General features: G+C 38.3%; 1 protein-coding gene across 2 annotated transcripts in view; it reads left to right on the top strand.

The window, feature by feature from the left end:
- The window catches only part of LOC126187885 (E3 ubiquitin-protein ligase Arkadia-like), a 343683-nt gene that overhangs the window by 179057 nt on the left and 141733 nt on the right, over positions 1-22893 (top strand). For both annotated transcript variants that reach the window (XM_049929229.1, XM_049929228.1), the window contains 2 exons: positions 991-1522; positions 11031-11265. In XM_049929229.1, coding sequence (XP_049785186.1) covers positions 991-1522; positions 11031-11265 — 767 coding nt within the window. The remainder of the gene's footprint in view (positions 1-990; positions 1523-11030; positions 11266-22893) is intronic.

Raw genomic sequence — 22893 nt, 5'->3', positions numbered from 1 at the left:
AGACAGTATGCTGTCAGAGTCGTATCTAGATGTATCAGGGGTCCCATATCACTCCAACAACTGCACACGCCCTGCACCATTACATAGCCTCCACCAGCTTAACAGTCCTCTGCTGACATGCAGGGTCCATGGAATCATGAGGTTGTCTCTATACCTGTACATGTCCATCCACTCTATGCAATTTGAAGTGAGACTTGTCTGACAGGCAGCATGTTTCCTGTCATTAACAGTCCAATGTCAGTGTAGAGAGGCCCAGACGAGGCGTAAAGCTTTGTGTCATGCAGTCATCGAGGGCACATGAGTGGGCGTTCGGCCCCGAAAGCCCAGATCAATGATTTTTCTTTGAATGGTTCGTAATCTGACACTCGTTGATGGCCCAGCATTGAAATATGCAGCAGTTTGCAGAGGGGTTGCACTCGCCACATTGAACGATTCTCTTCAGTCATTGTTGGTCCCGTTCTTGCAGGATCTTTCTCTGGGTGCAGCGATGCCAGAGATTTGATGTTCTACTGGATTCCTGTTGTTCAAGGTACACTCATGAAATGGTCATACAGGAAAATCCCCACTTCATTGCTACCTTGGAGATGTTGTGTCCCATCACTCGTGTGCCGACTATAACACCGTGTTCAAACTCACTTAACCCCTGATAACTTGCCATTGTAGCAGCAGTAACCAATCTAACATCTGCGCCAGAAACTTGTTATTTTATATAGATGTTGCCGACCACAATGCCGTATTATGCCTGTTCACATATCTCTGTATCTGAATACACATGCCTATTTCTTTGGCACTTCAGTGTGTGTGGTTTATATTATTTGTATATATATGTGTATATATTATTTGTGTGGGGAATATTGTTGGATACCGTATGAAAAATGGAATTCAGTTTGCTACTTGTCCTTATTTGCTAATTAAATTAACATTGTGTGTTCAGCCAGCACATTGCTAGCGTCAAGTGTGTTATGTTTGCAGTTTTCAATTTCCTTGCAGATGCAGCACCAGCAGCAGTCTCAGCAGCAGCGACAGCAGCAACAAAGCACGGTTGGAAATAGTCAAATGAATACCGATAGTGGTGCAGTGCCTGTTGTTGATTTGACTCAGGAATCTGACGAGGAGATGCCTATGGTTGCCCCAGTGCCATTAACATCAATACCACCAGGAGGGACACGACCAGGCATTATATCTAGGCATCCTGCACGATTGAATTATCCAGCAGTGCCAGCACCTGCCCCTGCGCCAACATCATTCTCGGTCGGCTGTCGAGCAAGATGTCGAAGTAGGGGTGACTTAGCATCTACAGTTGGTCCTACATCTATGGGACCTGTTACTGGACATCTGGGGAGCTCAGTTGGCCCTGGACCTGGTCCAATTGCCACTGACTCACATCGATGTTACTCGGCACCTTGGATGCACCCCTGTCCTGCTGTTACACCACACGCTCATGGCCATGTTCACAGTCACAGCCACACACATGGTCACAATCATAATTCTCATGGATACAGTGGTGGCCGGTTTTATGTAGGTGAGTGTTAGTAACCCTGATTGAAATGAAATAGTTTTTCCTGGAGACGTGACTACGCACACGCGTGTGTGCAAGCGCGCGCGCACACACACACACACACACACACACACACACACACACACACACACACCACATTCATCTGTTAAGCCTGTATTTTTATATAAGAAATTAAGTTATTGTTGACTGTAGATTTTCCATCCAATGATTGCATTATTGGCAGGGCCACTGAGTGATAGGCAGGTACATAAATGAGACTGAACTCATAGCTAAGCTTTCAGACAATGTCACTTGCATAGATCATAATGCATGCACACACACGTTACCAGCACTTAGAACCGTTAATATCCTTTGTGTGTGTGTGTGTGTGTGTGTGTGTGTGTGTGTGTGTGTGTTTTTATATGTAGGTTTGTTAACTCTGGTGAAAGACATTGTATGATAGCTTAACTATGAGTTTAAACCCTTCATATGTGACTGTGTATTGCTGTATGCCTTGATTATATGATTAGTGCTTATCTTTACTTCTTACGTTGTGTGTGTCCCATCCAGGACTTTCCAGTATTTTATTAACATGTTTTAAATCTCTTTTTGGGGGCTTTGACACAAGATCATTGTCTTTTGGATGAGGGAGAGTAAGGGGGGGGGGGGACTTCTTTCCTCTGTCATTTAATTAATGTTGTTGGCTCCTGGCAGTATGAAATGACGTCCTGAATTTAGTTGAATTTATTTGATGTTTGTCACACACAGAGATGACGTTTTGCTATGTATTCATTGTTGTTTTTACACTACTGGCCATTAAAATTGCTACACCAAGAAAAAATGCAGATGATAAACAGGTATTGATTGGACAAATATATTGTACTAGAACTGACATGTGATTACATTTTCACACAATTTGGGTGCATAGAACCTGAGAAGTCAGTACCCAGAACAACCACCTCTGGCCGTAATAATGTCCTCGATACGCCTGGGCATTGAGTCAAACAAAGCTTGGATGGCGTGTACAGGTACAGCTTCCCATGCATCTTCAACACAGTACCACAGTTCATCAAGAGTAGTTACTGGCGTATTGTGACGAGCCAGTTGCTCGGCCACCATTGACCAGCCGTTTTCAATTGGTGAGAGATCTGGAGAATGTGCTGGCCAGGGCAGCAGTCGAACATTTTCTGTATCCAGAAAGCCCCGTACAGGACCTGCAACATGCAGTCATGCATTATCCTGCTGAAATGTAGGGTTTCGCAGGGATCGAATGAAGGGTAGAGCCACGGGTCATAACACATCTGAAATGCAACGTCCACTGTTCAAAGTGCCGTCAATACGAACAAGAGATGACCAAGACATGTAACCAATGGCACCCTATACCATCACGCCGGGTGATACGCCAGTATGGCAATGACGAATACACGCTTCCAATGTCAGTTCACCGCGACGTCGCCGAAAATGGATGCGACCATTATGATGCTGTAAACAGAACCTGGATTCATCCAAAAAAATGACCTTTTGCCATTTGTGCACCCAGGTCCATCATTGAATACACCATTGCTGGAGCTCCTGTCTGTGATGCAGCGTCAAGGGTAACCGCAGCCATGGTCTCCGAGCTGATAGTCCATGATGCTGCAAACGTCGTCGAGCTGTTCGTGCAGATGGTTGTTGTCTTGCAAATGTGCTCATCTGTTGACTCAGGGATCGAGACATGGCTGCATGATCTGTTACAGCCATTCAGATAAGATGCCTATCATCTCGACTGCTAGTGATACGAGGCTGTTGGGATCCAGCACACTATTCCGTATTACCCTCCTGAACCCACCGATTCCATATTCTGCTAAAAGTCATTGGATCTCAACAAACGCGAGCAGCAATGTTGCGATACAATAAACCGCAATCGTGATAGGCTACAATCCGACCTTTATTAAAGTCAGAAACGTGATGGTACGTATTTCTCCTCCTTACACAAGGCATCACAACAACATTTCACAAGGCAACGCTGGTCAACTGCTGTTTGTGTTTGAGAAATCGGTTGGAAATGTTCCTCATGTAAGCATGTTGTAAGTGTCGCCACCGGCGTCAACCATGTGCGAATGCTCTGAAAAGCTAATCATTTGCATGTCACAGCATCTTCTTCCTGCCAGTTAAATTTCACGTCTGTAGCACGTCATCTTCGTGGTGCAGCAATTTTAATGGCCAGTAGTGTATATAATAATGCACCCCAGACTGAATTTTCACTTTACTATGGATTACGCACTAGCTTGGAACTTTCTGGCAGATTAAAACTGTGTGCTGGACTGGACCTCATGCCTAGAACCGTTGCTTTTTGCAGGCAAGTGCTCTACTTATGACGTTTGTTTGCTTCATTTCTTCATTTGTTGTCCTCGGTGTCGACGTATTGCGTTGCTATACTGGCTGAAAAATGCAGGGCTACTTTAAACGATGTAGCCAACAGGTGCACACTTGCGTTTCACAGTTGCTTATTTTCACTGTTCACAACCCCACATATACACGTTTAATATAGCCAGTGCACTATTGTTTAACTTTTGATAAGCCTCATTAAGAGTTTGCAGATGAACATCCCCAAACTGCTACAATAGTTTACTATTGAACATCTATGAGCAGTAGAAACCTAACCACACAGTTCTTGAAGAATAACAAGATACATATGGAACAGACACAGTCATTGTTTTAACTCACAGCCTAATTGTGTTACACGTGTTTCACGGATGCATTGTTGTTGATCCAAACAATACAGATTCCTCATCTGAAACTCGGCTGTGGACTGACTGTGTCGGGACCAAAAATGGGCCCTTATATATCCTAACAATAATAGGTAATAGGTGCTGGAACTACACATTGTTCAATGTTTAATTTACAGAAATTACAATTAAAACTTAACTCATTGAATTAACTGAATACATCGAAAAATTGGTTCTTTTTAACAGTTTCTTCTACTACGAGAATTAGGCCGAATTATTTGTTTAAATAATGAAATTAACATATATAGTTATGGAAACAATACTTTTGACAAAACTTTTAATTACTTGGAATTAGTTGAGGGATGGCTTTGCTAACATGTTTTCGAATAGAGCCATATAAATACTTGTTTTGTCTTCCAAATGTTTATAATTATTATAGAGTTTATATTTGTTTATAAGTCAACAACAGAATTTAAGTTACGAAGCAATTACTGATTTCACCCTATAACAAAATTATTAACTAGTAATAGTCAAAATAAATTAGAAAATCAATTACATACAAAAACTAAGAACAAATTCGATCTAGTGTTATATTCTTCAAAACTCGGGCCCACCTCTCTCTTTCATGAAAATGCAGATTATACTCACATATGTTAATTGTAATTAGTTAAAAATGAAAAATGAATTTTAAGGAGGTAGATGGCAAAACAAGAGGGGAACTAAAAATATCCCAGTTTGCTTCATCACATCACCCCATCACTGGATTGACCAGGTAGATATTGCAAATAGCTAACTGGGAAATTCAATGACCACAAGTGACCCCAGACAGTGGGTTAAAAATCTACACACAAAAAAATATTACTTATGAAATCTTATCAAAACTACAGTACATATGTTTTTTTTTTAAATTTATGCTTATATGAACTGGCTGTTTGAAAATCCCCATACAAAATATTTATATACTTTGCATTGTACAGTGTCACAAAAGATCCACAAGTAATACTTTTATCAAAAATTATGCGTCTTCATCATAAGTGATGTCCTTTTTTGGATAAATGAAGATTACATTTAAAGCTACATATCATTTGTACAAGTCCTGTCTTGCTTAACAAAAAATTGATCCTCATGGGTGGCAAAAAAGTTAAACCACACCGCGCATTGCAGTTCAGTTTTAGACAGAAAATTTCACTTGCTTAATGTTTAGTAATTTTCATAAGCACTTTCACTTTTCCAATGAGCTTTTACACATTTTCTCACCAAGTTGTTCATGCCTTCAACAGGTCCAAGTGATAGTAAGGAAATGTATTGCTATCAGTTCCCTTGGTGTTGGTTCTCCTCCATCACAGTACATGAAAAAATTAGACAAAATACCCTACTTTAGTACACTTACTGTAACTTCTAACTTAAGTCCAAGAAAAAAATGTTTAACACTAATGGAAAATGATAGTCATTACATCATAAATAAATACATTACACAGTTCTCATAATCGCACAATAATTAGCCATAAAATTGACTATAGTATGAAAGGTTTGGAGTAGAAAAAATTTAAAATCGAGTGCACATTACACACAATAAATTACTCTCTAAGTCATAACTGTCCGAAACTGGTTGAACTTGAAAGATTTTAATCTCTTTTCCATTTACAAAATAGCAAAAACACAAGATGTGCTGTAGCATAGATTTACTAATCATTACATTATGAAAAAAGAATGGAGTCACCCTCACATAACTTAATTACTATTCAACTCAAAAAATTAAGGGGATGGAAATTGTACCGAATCATAGCCCTACTTGCCTACTCAACTCTGAGCATTACTCTCATTGAATCAGAAAATTAAATCCTCACAAAATGCTACCAAATAGTTGACCTGTCAGAATGTTCACATCAGTCTAGTACCATAGTTATCAGTTAATCAGCAAAATTATTTCATTCATCCCAGTATTACCACGTTAAGCCCATATTTTGTCAGAAAACAAATAGAAGTTTTCAGATAGCCTATAGATCCAATAATGCAGCGTGACTTGTACGTAACTAAAATTTTGCTATTTCTGGTAATCTCTCATTCCAGCTGCACTATCATGAATTGCACAATATAAACAGTACCCAGTGTTGCATACTTCAGAATTATATCATCAGTACAGCTACGCCACATTTGCCTGTATACAGTTGTCTTTTTCATTAATCATGTCTGTCAGCTCCATTATTTTACTTACCTTTCTTACCTCATTAGCTAGTGGAGTGCATTCTCAAAAAATATCCCTACTGCAGGGACAGGCTCCCTAACGATTAAGACACCAACATTATTTGTTATTTTATTATTTCATTATTGTTTCGTTATCTAATAAATAAACACTTGCTCTGCTTATCTACTGCAAATTGACTCTACTGAATAACACTCCACCATAACAGATCCTTATGCTAAGGCAAACTTAACTCTCATGACCGATCAGACAAAGTTATTGCTTAGAAAAACTATTATTTCACTGTATTCCATCAAATTGCTTAATATTCTAGCCTGAAGGGTGATATGCATACAAACCTTGCTTATTCTTTCCACATACATTACTCCAGGCAACTACGTGTAAAGTTGTAATTCCTTAATGTTAGAAAAGGCTGTACCACAACACAAGTAGATAGTTATCTCCATATACTGATTGCACTAAACACAAACACTGCTATTATACCACAATTAATGTTAAGATCTCATATTTAAAATGGTTTTTACTGCATATTGCCTCTGCTGCTGCACCAATGAGCTGATTATTCAGATGTTAATTATAGTTTTCAGATAATCAACACCTTTTCCTCCACATATGCTGACACCTTTTGTTTTCTGTTTACCTAACTTTTTTATTTTATTTTATTTTTTTTTTAGACGGAAATTCTTTAATCATTGTACCAATTTACTTTCTTCCATCCTCTTATGATTGCATTACTTAGCAATAACACAACATAACACTGGATAAAACTTTTCTAAAATATTTCTATACTAAAGCATCCTACTGCACAAAATCACATGACAGTCAAGGAGAGAATGTTTCTGATTCACTGGTAAACTACAGATAGAACGGGACAGGAGTTTGACTGCCCCGTGAAACATGAAAAACGGGACAGACAGCTGGGGTAAGCATTATCAACACGTAATGGATCCAACACAGAACGTTGAACCCCCTACTTGCTATTTGCACAGGAAATTAGTCTCAAATATAACATCAAGCTGAGATTTTGGATCACCAAGAAATTGTACTCCAACAGCTGTCCTGCCAATTCCACAGTTAATAGTACCTTTTGTTTTACACTCTTTGATAGCTTACCAGTAGCACCAATAATTCTTGTTCCAAAAACATGCAACACTGCTATACTCTTTGTGTTCTTAATAGATTCAAAAAATGCTTGTGGATTTCCATTCAAATCACTACCACTGTCTAGTAAACACTTAACTTGTATACCTTGTACATTTGCAGTTATTACAGGGTGCCACACTTCCTTTTTACTTACCATGTGATCTTCTTCGAATAACAAATCCTCATTAATCTTTTCCCTGGAAAAACTATCATCCTGCTTACCAAAATGATTACCAGACCCACTGCCACTTTCTCTTCCACCTTTTTCTCTATATTGGCCAGTTTTGAATCTAGATTTTCATGTACTTTTTCCACATTTGCGTTTCACAGTTCTTTACTTTCACTGTTCAGTCCCACCCCCCACCCCCACCCCCTGGTAATAAGTTCTTGAAGAATAACAAGATACATATGGAACAGACACAGTCATTGTTTTAACTCACGGCCTAATTGTGTTACATGTGTTTCACGGATGCATTGTTGTTGATCTAAACAATACAGGTTCCTCATCTGAAACTCACAAGGGAACCTCCCCATCGCACCCCCCCTCAGATTTAGTTATAAGTTGGCACAGTAGATAGGCCTTGAAAAACTGAACACAGATCAATCGAGAAAACAGTAAGAAGTTGCATGGAACTGAAAAAAATAAGCAAAATATACAAACTGAGTAGTCCATGCGCAAGATCAGCAACATCAAGGACATTATGAACCCAGGAGTGTTGTGGTCCCGTGGCTAACGTGAGGAGCTGCTGAGTGAGAGGTCCTTGGTTCAAATCTCCCCTCCAATTAAAAGTTTAATTTTTTTATTTTCAGACAATTATCATCTGTCCGTCCGATGCGACGTAACTGCGCCGTAGTATGGGGACGTTGTATGAAAACGTTAAAAACACATGTTTTGACACAGGGAAAACTGTGTGACTGTGGAACTGTTGCATTCATTTGTTGCAGTTTATGTGACAAACTCTTATGATTTCATCACTTTTTTGGGAGTGATTATACATCCACAAGAAAACCTAAATCGGGCAAGGTAGAATAATTTTGTTACCCATTCGCCAAGTGTACAAGTTAGGTGGGTCAACAACATATTCCTGTCATCTGACGCACATGCCATCACCAGTGTCGTATAGAATATATCAGATGTGTTTTCCTGTGGAGGAATCGGTTGACCTATGACCTTGCGATCAAATGTTTTCGGTTCCCATTGGAGAGGCACGTCCTTTCGTCTACTAATCGCACGGTTTTGCGGTGCGGTCGCAAAACACAGACACTAAACTTATTACAGTGAACAGAGACGTCAATGAACGAATGGACAGATCATAAATTTGTGAAAATAAAGTAAGTAAATTTTTCACTCGAGGGAAGACTTGAACCAAGGACCTCTCGTTCCGCAGCTCCTCACGCTAACCACGCGACCACGGCGCTCCTGAGCTCACCTTATCCTAGATGTTGCATATCTTGCGCATGGACTGCTCAGTTTGTATATTTTGCTTATTTTTTTCATAGTTCCACACAACTTCTTCCTGTTTTCTCAGTTGATCTGTGTTCAGTTTTTCAAGGCCTATCCACTGGGCCAACTTATAACTAAATCTGAGGGGGTGCGATGGGGAGGTTCCCTTGTCAGCTGTGGACTGACTGTGTCGGGACCAAAAATGGGCCCTTATATAGCCTAACAATAATAGGTAATAGGTGCTGGAACTACACATTGTTCAATGTTTAATTTACAGAAATTACAATTAAAACTTAACTCATTAAATTAACTGAATACATCGAAAAATTGGTTCTTTTTAACAATTTCTTCTACTACAAGAATTAGGCTGAATTATTTGTTTAAATGATGAAATTAACATATATAGTTATGCAAACAATACATTTGACAAAACTTGTAATTATTTTGGAATTAGTTAAGGGATGGCTTTACTAACATGTTTTCGAATAGAGCCATATAAATACGTAAAGAATGCTAGTGTTTTGTCTTTCAAATGTTTATAATTATTATAGAATTTATATTTGTTTATAAGTCAACAATAGAATTTAAGTTACGAAACAATTACTGATTTCACCCTATAGCAAAAGTATTAACTAGTAATAGTCAAAATAAGTTAGAAAATCAATTACATACATAAAATTAAGCACAAATTTGATCTAGTGTTATATCCTTTAAAACTGCGGGCCCACCTTTCTCTTTCATGAAAATGCAGATTATACTCATGTATGTTAATCGTAATTAGTTAAAAATGGAAAATGAATTTTAAGGAGGTAGATGGCAAAACAAGAGGGGAACTAAAAATATTCCAGCTTGCTTTGTCACATACTGATTGAGCTGACTATCAAAGAATGTCTCCTGTGGACAATGTTAATCTGCCAGGCAGTTTCAAATTGGCACACACACTACTGAAAAGTGAAAATTCATTCTGGAAATGATCTGCTAGGCTGTAGCTTAGCCATTTCTCCACAGTATCCTTTCCATGAGTGCTAGTCCTGTAAGGTATGAAGGAGAATCTGTAAAGTTTGGAAGTTAAGAGAAGTGGAAGTAAAGCTCTGTGGGCAGTCATGAGTCATGTTTGGATAGATCACTTGGTAGAACAATTGCCCACGAAAGGCAAAGGTTCCAGATTTGAGTCATAATCTGGCATGCTTTACATCTGCCAGGAAGTTCCTAATCATGAACTGATCGATTTATTGTTGTGCTTTTAACTCTGATAGAAATTGTTCACGAAGTGCAAGTATAAGGCCTTACATTGTTTGTTTTTTAAATCAGCTTCCTTTCTTTCTTTTCAGTTTTTGATTTTATGTCCATTTTATGATGATAATATTTAATGTATTTTATAAAATATTTTTACCTCTTGATTTGCCAATTTTTTTAATGTATTTTATAAAATATTTTTACCTCTTGATTTGCCAATTTATGTAATAACATCGTTAAGTTGTGAACCTTCTGGGACTCTGGAAATCTAAGTCTTGCTCTGTTGTGTATTCCCTCTCCCTCATAAAATGTATACCTCTTTTCCATCACACACTTTTTTTTATAGGACTATCCTTTAAGGAACGTCAATTTTATTTTCTTTTTTTCTTAATTGGGGTGTTACAAATATGTTTATGTTCTTACCACTCCTACTTCTGAGTAATTTTCTAATTGATAGCCCTTATTTGTTCCTTGTTCAGTGGTCCTTGAACTTTTCTTTGTGGTTTGGTATCCAGTTTTAAAATATTTGTGATGTAATGTAATTCTGTAATGTTCAGTAGTCTTTTATTTCATAGACTGTCTTTGTTTCATCAATAACAGATATTTTTTTTCCAGCCTTGACACACAGTAGTCCATTGTCTTTTTTAGTGATGAATCTGATTTGTAAAGTGTGAGAAAATATGATGTGTATTCTGCTTTGTCATTGTTTCCATGAATTATAAACATTATACACATTTAAGTATGAATGAAACAGTTTGAACTGTTGCCATTTCTTAAGACATTTTTGTAAAATTCTAGGTGATGCACCACTACAACGAATGGCACAATTCCAGTATGGCGGTGTTAACTCAGGGCGCCCTACTACAGGTGCCTTTCCATATCTGGCTCCACCTCCTCCTCCTCCCCCTCCACAACCTCGTATCTATCCTGTCCATGAGCGACTGTGGCATACTCAACAGCGTATACAGGAGATACAGCGACGACAACATTCTTTGCATGTGCAACAGCAGCAGCAGCAGCAACAGCAGCATAGGTATGTTGTTTTGTTTACTTTGTGAGAGCTGTCTTGTGCAGTTGAATTACTTTCTCTATACTCTTCTCAAATTTTATCTTTACGGTGGAAACAATATCAGGATTGAGAAGTGTAGCCTGGAAACCGTAACAACAGGAATAAAGTGGATAAACATATAACAAACAGTATTGGTTAAAGGTGCATCTAAGAAGCACAGGTGCAAAATTTCAATTTTTTTCCATGATAAATTGCATTTATTAGTTACCTGTTATCAATATTCATTGTGACAAATCACACCAAAATAAATTAAGAGAAGTTTGTATTTTGTTGTGTTATGCCAAGTCATTACAGTTACCTGGAATTTCTTTCATATTTTTTAATGTTTTATTCTGTGGGTATGTGTGATTATAGAAAGTAAAAGACCTCAAAATTGTTTAAGAGTACAAATTGAAATATGCTCACTATTTTTTATATACTGTATTTAGCATATTTCGTGACAGTACCTTTTCCGTGGAATGTTTGCAAAATGATATTTGTCTTTTTGTGTTGGCTTCAGTCGTCTAGTGAAAGTATGATTCCACAATGCAGTGCCGACTGACTACTGTCAAAGACGACTCCAGTATCAAAGGCATTTCACACAACACACAAGCTTCCACTTGTAATCAGTCCCTTTGATATTCTTCGTCACGTCTACTAATATTAATCAATATGCTATCACTCTCAAAAATATAAGTAAATTAGCATAAAATATGGCAAATTACAATTCACAAAAAAAATATTCTGACAAAAATATAAGAAAACATTTACAACTTCCTTCATTAGGTTGGGTATTGACAAATCTGGTAGAAAATAACACATCTTCCAGATCCATTACAACTGCTCCCCAGGGCTTTTGTTGTTATGAACATATACAACAAAATCCCGACCACACTCAGTAATGGATCTGTATTACAAAATTAGTACGTAAATGATGAAGTTGGATAACCTCTTCCAAATTTGGACTCTTTGAATCTGTGGACTTGTTACTGGCTGTTGTTGCTGTGATACTTCCCCATCAATCTCATACACGAAAAATTCAAGTAAAGAAATTATTTAACATGACAAATATACATGGCATAAAACATACATGAGAAATATTCTAAAATACAGCATACTGATTGAAAATAATAGGAAGGTAAAACTCATTTGCTAGATTAAGATATCTACAACCACTTCTTTGGTCACACTTTGTGCCAACTGGTTCTCATAATTAAATTTTTTGTTCCCCATATTAATGTTAATTTCATTTTGCTTACATATTGTACAATAAAAAATGATACTGGACATATATAGTGTAGTGTTTTTTGTATATATTTGCCTTTTTTATAAATATTTTTACTTCTGATTTTCTTTTTGTATTTTATATATTTTTTACTCATGTTTTTTTGTAATTTTTTTTACTTATGATTTTCTTTTTTGAATGTTATTTTTTTTGTATATATGAATTTCTTTCTTTCTTTCTTTTTTTATATTTATTTTATTTATTTATTTATTTGTTGTTGTTAGTACAGCTAAAGATACAATTATTTATGTACACTTGCCTCTCTACTACAATATTACTACAAGTCACATTCTTGTGAAGAGTACTTTCGCTCCCCACAACATCAGTATAAAGTATAATAAATTGCTCATATATCATGAGGCTTTATCTAAAATTGGTTTTGAAACTTATATCTTTGCATGCATGGCCTCACATGCATGCCTTCACCCACAGGGAGGACTTAACTTCCAAAAATTAGAAAAATTCATAAATGCTCACTATGGGGACTTTTTTTTTCTCATCAGTTTCAATTAACATGTGACTTCAAATTATTAATTTATACCTGCAAATATACATACTTGGTTGTACAGGTAGTTTTATTCTAACAAGCATTTTCCAGTGGAGGACTTTTGTTTTAGATGAAACTAGGTTATTTAAATTTTGAAATTATGATTTCTGTTTATATAGTTTCAAAGAGACAACATTCCTGAGACCAAATAATTTCTTTGACTTAGGGTATACCAAATGATAAGCATTTGGGTGTGGATTTTCTATGACTTCAAAAGGCCCAATATAGATATCAAAGAATTTTTTAATTTCTGAAGTTAACATTTTTGATTTTTCATGAGATTTACCAGAAAAAGATGCCCAATTTTGAAAGTGGTTAATCTTACCCTATTGTTATGTCTTTTATTCCTCTTTTCCCCTTGTTTCCTCATAGTTTCCCTGACAATATCTTCTCTCTCTTGCATAGTTAAAGGTGTACATTTAGGAAACTCAGTAAGTTCTGATATAAGATTTGCAGGTCTAATATTAAACACAATCTCATACGGTGAAAATCCTGTGGAACTATGTTGTAGGCTATTCATTATATATTCAAAATTTTGAATGTGCTCAAACCAGGTTGGATGTTTATGGCTACAATAAGTTCTGCAAAGTCTCCCAATTTCCCTCATATATCTTTCTGCAGGATTGGTGGATGGACAATAAACAGATATAAGTATATGCTTCAATTTTGATCTTTCAATAAACTTTTTCCAAATTTTGGAGGTGAACTGTGAACCATTATCTGATAATATAGCTTTTGGTTTACCCACCTGTGCGAAATAATCTCTTTCAATTTTTATTATAATTTCATGGCTAGTAACTTTTTTCACTGGATATAGATAGTTTAATTAATTTTGAAAATACATCTACCATAACAAATATGTAACAGTGACCACCTTTACTCTTTGGTAACATTCCATATAAGTCCACAGTGACAAGATCTAAAGGTTTTTTCGGAATAATGTTTTGCATCTCCCCACCTCGTCTTTGATTGCTCACTTTAACTCTCTGACGTTTGTCACAGGTTGCCAATTCTTTTCTTACCTTCTTTCCAATATTGTAAAAATAAACGTTTTCTTGTATCTTTTGAATGCACTTCTGTATCCCACAATGACCAAAACTTTCATGTATGTAAATGATCAGCTTTTCAGCATCTGCCTCTGGCCAACACAGTTTCCAATTATCAGAATTTACATCTGTTCTCCGAAATAAAATCCCCTTATGTAATTTTTAAAATTTATCAAGTTTCTCATACCCCTTCTTGCCTAAACATTCTTTGATTAATTTCCAACTTTGATCTAAATTTTGATTTTTTCCTTATTTTGTTACACATAGCTCTAATTGTTTTCTATATCTAAAAAGAAAGATGATGAGACTTACCAAACAAAAGCGCTGGCAGGCCGATAGACACACAAACAAACACAAACATACACACAAAATTCTAGCTTTCGCAACCAACGGTTGCCTCGTCAGGAAAGAGGGAAGGAGAGGGAAAGACGAAAGGATTTGGGTTTTAAGGGAGAGGGTAAGGAGTCATTCCAATCCCGGGAGCGGAAAGACTTACCTTAGGGGGAAAAAAGGACAGATATACACTCGCGCGCACACACACACACACACATATCCATCCACACATATCTAATTGTTTTCTCATTTTATACCCCTTTCAAGTATCTAATTTTAAATTGCTTTTCCTCCTCTTATTCAAAAATCTCCTTTTCTCCCCCAGTTGGTAACCTTGAAAGTGAATCAGCTACTACAGTATCAGAACCTTTTATGTGCTTGATTTCAAAGTCAAAACTATTGCAGAAATATTGCCCATCTGGTCAATCTACTGTGGTATAATTTGCACTCTTGTAAGTAACTCAAAGCTTTGTGATCTGAAAATACTATGGTTTTATGTTCAATTAGGTAAATTCTAAATTTTTTAAAAGCCCAGTGAATTGCCAAAAGTTCCTTCTCTGTGACTGTATAATTTTTTTCATGCTTGAACAGCATTCTGCTTGCAAATGCTATGGTACAATGTATCTTAACGCCATTCTCTACTCTTTCTTGAAATAACTCTGCTCCAAGCCCATAATTACTGCTATCAGTGTTCAACCAAAATGGTAAATTAAAATCAGGTCTGTGTAATAAGTGTTGCTTCCTCAACTCTTGCTTAATTTTATCAAACTCTTCCTGACAACTTTTATCCCAAACCCAAACAGTTTTTTTCTTAAGTAACTGACTTAAACATGGTGCATTCAGACTCTGATCACTTATATGTTTTTGGTAATAACCGCATAATCCAAAGAACGACTTTAATTGTTTTTTAGTCTTAGGAATAGGAATTTTTGAAATTGCTTTAATTTTTTCTGGATCTGCCAAAATTCCCTTGTCTGTGACAACATGACGCAAAAATTTTAATTCAGAAACTGCAAACTTACATTTCTCTAATTTCAATGTCATCCCCCCTTTTCTAAGTTTTTCACAAACTGACTTCAAAATCGAAAAATGTTCCTCCCAATTGTGCCCTGTAACCAAAATGTCATCTACATAAATTATCAGTTTAGATGCAAGTTCTTGCCCCAGTACATGATCTAAAGTTCTTATAAATTCAGAAACAGAAGAATTTAACCCAAATGGCACAACACAATATTGGTAACTCTTACCATTGTATAAGGAAGCAGTATATTTTCTAGAATTAACCAAAGTGGTACCTGATGAAAACCTGAAGTTAGATCCAAACTTGGCACATATTTTATACCTGTAAATTTATAGAGTAACTCGTCAGTATTTTCGGGATGGTCTGTCTGTCTGAACAAAATTTTGTTTAAGTGTCTAGAGTCCAAAACCTATCTTACTCCACCATCTTTTTTTGAAACAACTACTAAAGGATTATTATATGCACTGATACTCCTTTCTATTATATTACATCCTTCCATCTTTTTCAGCTCTTTCTCAACAGCGGGTCTTTTTGATATTGCAATACTGTATGGTTTTATGAAAAATGGTTCATGAGGTTTTACCTAAAGCTCACACTGATAACCCTTTACTCTACCAGGTATGTCACTGAAAACATCACTGTATTCCCACAGCAGATTTTCTAACTGTTGTTTTCGCTCCCCATATAAATTTTGTGTTTCTGAAATTTTCAAGTTTCCTAAATTCCCAAATTCAACTTCATCAGTATCAAATCTATGAATTTCAGTGTTCTCCAATCTATTTTCTTTTAGTAAATTGATACTGTCAAAATTTCCATTACTCTGATCCCCAAGTGTGTTCACAAATTTTGTCTGAATGTATTCCCTTTCACTAGTTTCTATCAAAAGTTTTCTTCCACCCCAATCAAATGCTGTATTTACTTTTACTATCCAATTCATACCCAAAAGAAAATCCTCATTAAATTCCTGAATTACAAAACATCCATGTGTGAACAACTTGCCTTCAATTAAAAATGTTAACTAAAGCCTGGCTTTTTACCAATTTACTGCTCTTCCCAGTAGCACCTTTTATCTTTACCCCAACAACTGGCATTTCAGCATAATCTTTCCCCACTTTTAATTTCTTGCTTAACCTTTCAGATATTCCAGAGATCTCACTTCCTGCATCAATTAAACATTTACCAATCCGTGACCCAATTTGAACTTTTATATAAGGACTGCAAAATTGATCACTTTTCTCAGAACCTGTATCCTCATGTAATAAATCACTTTCAATTTCCCCAAACCTATACTTATCAGAATCATATGGTATACCAACAAAGAGATAGAGGGGCTAGCCAGTACTTACCTCAGCTCAGTACAGCCGATAGATACACATAAAACAGAACCAAAAATTACATTCCTAGCTTTCGGAACAGATGTTCCTTCATCAGGGAGGAGAGAGGGGAAAGAAAGGGAAGAAGGGAAAGGAGATTCAGTTACTCACAACCCAGGCTATGAAGCAACAGCTTGGATGTACCGTGCACTATTCAGTGTCCCCTCGACGATCACCAGTGGTGTACGGCCAGTGTAGGAGATCGCTCCCCACACCATGATGCCGGGTGTTGGCCCTGTGTGCCTCGGTCGTATGCAGTCCTGATTGTGGCGCTCACCTGCACGGCGCCAAACACGCATACGACCATCATTGGCACCAAGGCAGAAGCGACTCTCATCGCTGAAGACCACACGTCTCCATTCGTCCCTCCATTCACGCCTGTCGCGACACCACTGGAGGCGGGCTGCACGATGTTGGGGCGTGAGCGGAAGACGGCCTAACGGTGTGCGGGACCGTAGCCCAGCTTCATGGAGACGGTTGCGAATGGTCCTCGCCGATACCCCAGGAGCAACAGTGTCCCTAATTTGCTGGGAAGTGGCGGTGCGGTCCCCTACGGCACTGCGTAGGATCCTACGGTCTTGGCGTGCATCCGTGCGTCGCTGCGGTCCGGTCCCAGGTCGACGGGCACGTGCACCTTCCGCCGACCACTGGCGACAACATCGATGTACTGTGGAGACCTCACGCCCCACGTGTTGAGAAATTCGGCGGTACGTCCACCCGGCCTCCCGCATGCCCACTATACGCCCTCGCTCAAAGTCCGTCAACTGCACATACGGTTCACGTCCACGCTGTCGCGGCATGCTACCAGTGTTAAAGACTGCGATGGAGCTCCGTATGCCATGGCAAACTGGCTGACACTGACGGCGGCGGTGCACAAATGCTGCGCAGCTAGCGCCATTCGACGGCCAACACCGCGGTTCCTGGTGTGTCCGCTGTGCCGTGCGTGTGATCATTGCTTGTACAGCCCTCTCGCAGTGTCCGGAGCAAGTATGGTGGGTCTGACACACTGGTGTCAATGTGTTCTTTTTTCCATTTCCAGGAGTGTATTTCCACTTTAAAATTTCCGATTTAACGTTAGTGATAATGGCCTTGGGTGTTTCGGATGGGTAAAACAAACTCCTGTAATTTGATGGAAGTTTCTTTCTCAGTGGAGGTGGTATCCTGTAGGCTAGTGTATATTTGCTCTTCTTACTATTGTTTCATTGCAGCTGATAATTCAGCTTTCTATAAAGTACCTTATGCCTCCTTATCCCTTTGCTGCTTTTCCAAACCAATATCTAACATAACTCTAATGGAACTGTAATGGCTACTATTTCCCATGGTTAGAAAATGTTGTGTCCATTGTGAAATTCAACCACGGTTGTAGTAGGTCAAATATATCATGATATAAATTTTTCTGTGTGTAGGAAGAAAGATGTTGCATATTGTAGCCCTGACAGAAAGATTTCATTTATCTAATTATGTATATTTGTGTCATTTGTCTAGTGCATGTTCGGAAATCAGATTGTATGTATTCAGTCGACTCATATGCAGAAAGGGACGAGTTGCAGGTGAAAGCTGTAGTGCTTACCAACTTGACAAAGAAGAGCAGTAAATGACGGTGTTGGCAGGAATGTTGACATGGAGACAACAGCAAGTTGCAGTTATATTGTACACGTTTACCAGCTGCTGCACCCAGCCGTCAGGTCTCCCTGCCTGCCGGGTGTAACTGAATGCCCGTAGCCATCTGGCTGTTCTGCCTGCCTGGTGTACATGTGTCCCTTAGCCATCTGGGCACTCTACTGTCAGGCATATATGCCCATAGCTGCAGAAGGGTCAACAGATTCATTCTCCTTTGATGGTCATGAATCAACATTTGGTACAATATTTTGCTGTCCTGGTATAAACTGAATCTCAGAATTGTATTCCAGAAGAAGTAATTCTCACCACGTTAGCATATTTTGCCTTAATTTGCAATTTAGCAAGACCAAAGGTGCCTTAAGGTCTGTAGTGACAATAGAATGTCTTGCTAGCAAGTAGTAGTGAAACATTTCAAAACTCCGTACAGTAGCAAGTGCTTCCCTTTCCCTGGCTGTGCATTTTCTCTTCCAATTAGTACTGCATGGCTTACAGAGATGATAATACGGTATTCAATGACTCCATTAACTTGTGTCGATTGATGCAATTCTGAACCAAGAAATTAATCACTGGAGTCAGCACTAAGACAGAAATTTTCACTCAGATAAGAATAATCGAATATTGGCACCTCACTCGGTTGTTTTTTAATTTATTCCAATGCTTCTTGATGTTCCTTATTCCATTTCCATAATTCGTCCATCTAAGTTCCATGATTACAAGTGATGGAAATTGCAAAAGCCAAAAAATGATTTGAGTAGTTTACATCATGTGAAGTGGCAAAATTTATTCTTGATTTCAGTTTCATTGGATGACATTCAGTTCCATGCAGAGAAATTACACATTCAAGGAATTTAAACTCTGATTTGGTAAATTCTGATTTGCCCAAGTTGATTGTTGTACATTCAAGTTTCTAAGTGTTCTTCCCATAAAGTGATTCTAATTTGAATATGGTCTGTTTAGATCGTTATATGCTTGAACAATTCTTCTGGCAGAACTTCATTTGGTGCTCTCATAAAGACTGCTGATGACATTGAAAGACCAAAAGGCATTCTTTAAACTGGTAGCATCTTCCATTAAATAAAAAGACAACATATTTTCTGCTGTTGTCATCTAACAATAGTTGCTTAACTACTCATTAGGTCAAGGTTATTTAATTATTGTATTTCTTTAAACTTAAGTAAAAGACATTCCAAGTTTTCTCGTTGGTCACATTGTAGCAGAATAATGCGGTTCACTGCACAGACATCAATAACTGTACAACTGTGCTGTCCTTCTCGTTTATGGTGCAGATTGGGTTAGAATACTCACTTTCCAAGTGTTCTGATTGCCCAGTATCCTCTTAATGTCTTCTCTCTTAGCCAAAGATATTGGTTAAGATTTGCTGTGAAATGGTTAATTTGGCAGATGCAACATTTGATCAGACTAAATCAAACAATTAAAATTCCAGGATGGAATAACAACAGCATGAAAAGGCTGAATTTCTACTAACCGCATAGAGGAGGTTTTGAGTTGTGGACTGACACAGTGAAAAGAATACTAAACTTTTAGTTTTCAGACAAACAGGTTCTTCTTGAGAAGCAGAATACACACACACACACACACACACACACACACACACACACACAGCTACTGTCTGTGGTTACTCAGGGCAACTGCAGGCTGCACCTCCATCTTACGTGAGCAGCAAACCATGGTGGATGGCGGGGGTAAGGAGGTATGGGGTGGGAGGGTTAGGGATAGCAGGGTAGGGGTTGAAAAATATGTTGTGCTGCTCAAGGGAGTGAGTAGGGAAATGGGGGGGAAATGGGATGGGGGAAAAAGAACAGGGCAGAGCAGAGATATGAAGAAGGGGAAAGGCTAGTAGGCTTTACCTGGTCCTCCTCAACCCAACAAGCCACCTTCCTCAATGTTGAGCTCCACCTCGAGGATGGTTACATCATTACCTCTATCCCCATCAGACCTGCCACCCATACCATACCAAGAAGTCCCTTCCATACACCCTAAGGCACTCATGGCCACTACATATGTGGCGATGAGCAGTCCCTCTCCAAAAATGCAAAAGATCACACTGACGCCGTCAAAGATTGAAATTACCCTCCCAGTTTTATCCAAGAATAGATCTCCTGTGCCCTGTCTCTCCAATCACCTACCGCCTCCCAAATGCCCACTGTCTGGCCACTAAGGAGCACTCCTCTTGTGACTCAGTACCACCCAGGACTGGAGTAACTATATCAAATTCCCCACCAGGATTTCGACTACCTCTCACCATCCCTGAAATGAGTAATATTCTACCAACTATCCTCTCCATACTAAAAGGTATCAGATAGATTATATAATGGTAAGACAGAGATTTAGGAACCAGGTTTTAAATTGTAAGACATTTCCAGGGGCAGATGTGGACTCTGACCACAATCTATTGGTTATGACCTGTAGATTAAAACTGAAGAAACTGCAAAAAGGTGGGAATTTAAGGAGATGGGACCTGGATAAACTGAAAGAACCAGAGGTTGTACAGAGTTTCAGGGAGAGCATAAGGGAACAATTGACAGGAATGGGGGAAAGAAATACAGTAGAAGAAGAATAGGTAGCTTTGAGGGATGAAGTAGTGAAGGCAGCAAAGGATCAAGGAGGTAAAAAGACGAGGGCTAGTAGAAATGCTTGGGTAACAGAAGAAATATTGAATTTAATTGATGAAAGGAGAAAATATAAAAATGCAGTAAATGAAGCAGGCAAAAAGGAATACAAACGTCTCAAAAATGAGATCGACAGGAAGTGCGGAATGGCTAAGCGGGGATGGCTAGAAGACAAATGTAAGGATGTAGAAGCTTATCTCACTAGGGGTAAGATAGGTACTGCCTACAGGAAAATTAAAGAGACCTTTGGAGATAAGAGAACCACTTGTATGAACATCAAGAGCTGAGATGGAAACCCAGTTCTAAGCAAAGAAGGGAAAGCAGAAAGGTGGAAGGAGTATATAGAGGGTCTATACAAGAGCGATGTACTTGAGGACAATATTATGGAAATGGAAGAGGATGTAGATGAAGATGAAATGGGAGATACGATACTGCGTGAAGAGTTTGACAGAGCACTGAAAGACCTGAGTCGAAACAAGGCCCCCGGAATAGACAACATTCCATTGGAACTACTGACGGCCTTGGGAGAGCCAGTCCTGACAAAACTCTACCATCTGGTGAGCAAGATGTATGAAACAGGCGAAATATCCTCAGACTTCAAGAAGAATATAATAATTCCAATCCCAAAGAAAGCAGGTGTTGACAGATGTGAAAATTACCGAACAATCAGTTTAATAAGCCACAGCTGCAAAATACTAACACGAATTCTTTGCAGACGAATGGAAAAACTAGTAGAAGCCGACCTCGGGGAAGATCAGTTTGGATTCCGTAGAAATACTGGAACACGTGAGGCAATACTGACCTTACGACTTATGTTAGAAGAAAGATTAAGGAAAGGCAAACCTAAGTTTCTAGCATTTGTAGACTTAGAGAAAGCTTTTGACAATGTTGACTGGAATACTCTCTTTCAAATTCTAAAGGTGGCAGGGGTTAAATACAGGGAGCGAAAGGCTGTTTACAATTTGTACAGAAACCAGATGGCAGTTATAAGAGTCGAGGGACATGAAAGGGAAGCAGTGGTTGGGAAGGGAGTAAGACAGGGTTGTAGCCTCTCCCCGATGTTATTCAATCTGTATATTCAGCAAGCAGTAAAAGAAACAAAAGAAAAATTCAGAATAGGTAGTAAAATCCATGGAGAAGAAATAAAAACTTTGAGGTTTGCCGATGACATTGTAATTCTGTCAGAGACAGCAAAGGACTGGGAAGAGCAGTTGAATGGAATGGATGGTGTCTTGAAGGGAGGATATAAGATGAACATCAACAAAAGCAAAACGAGGATAATGGAATGTAGTCGAATTAAGTCGGGTGATGTAGAGGGTATTAGATTAGGAAATGAGACACTTAAAGTAGTAAAGGAGTTTTGCTATTTGGGGAGCAAAATAACTGATGATGGTCGAAGTAGAGAGGATATAAAATGTAGACTGGCAATGGCAAGGAAAGCGTTTCTCAAGAAGAGAAATTTGTTAACATCGAGTATAGATTTAAGTGTAAGGAAGTCATTTCTGAAAGTATTTGTATGGAGTGTAGCTATGTATGGAAGTGAAACATGGACGGTAAATAGTTTGGACAAGAAGAGAATAGAAGCTTTCGAAATGTGGTGCTACAGAAGAATGCTGAAGATTAGATGGGTAGATCACATAACTAATGAGGAAGTATTGAATAGGATTGGGGAGAAGAGGAGTTTGTGGCACAACTTGACCAGAAGAAGGAATCGGTTGGTAGGACATGTTCGGAGGCATCAAGGAATCACCAATTTAG

The sequence above is a fragment of the Schistocerca cancellata genome, chromosome 5 (assembly GCF_023864275.1).
Source record: "Schistocerca cancellata isolate TAMUIC-IGC-003103 chromosome 5, iqSchCanc2.1, whole genome shotgun sequence".
Taxonomy (NCBI): Eukaryota; Metazoa; Arthropoda; class Insecta; order Orthoptera; family Acrididae; genus Schistocerca; species Schistocerca cancellata.
The sequence above is the reverse complement of the archived record's forward strand: the minus strand, read 5'-3'. Positions and strand labels throughout refer to the sequence as shown.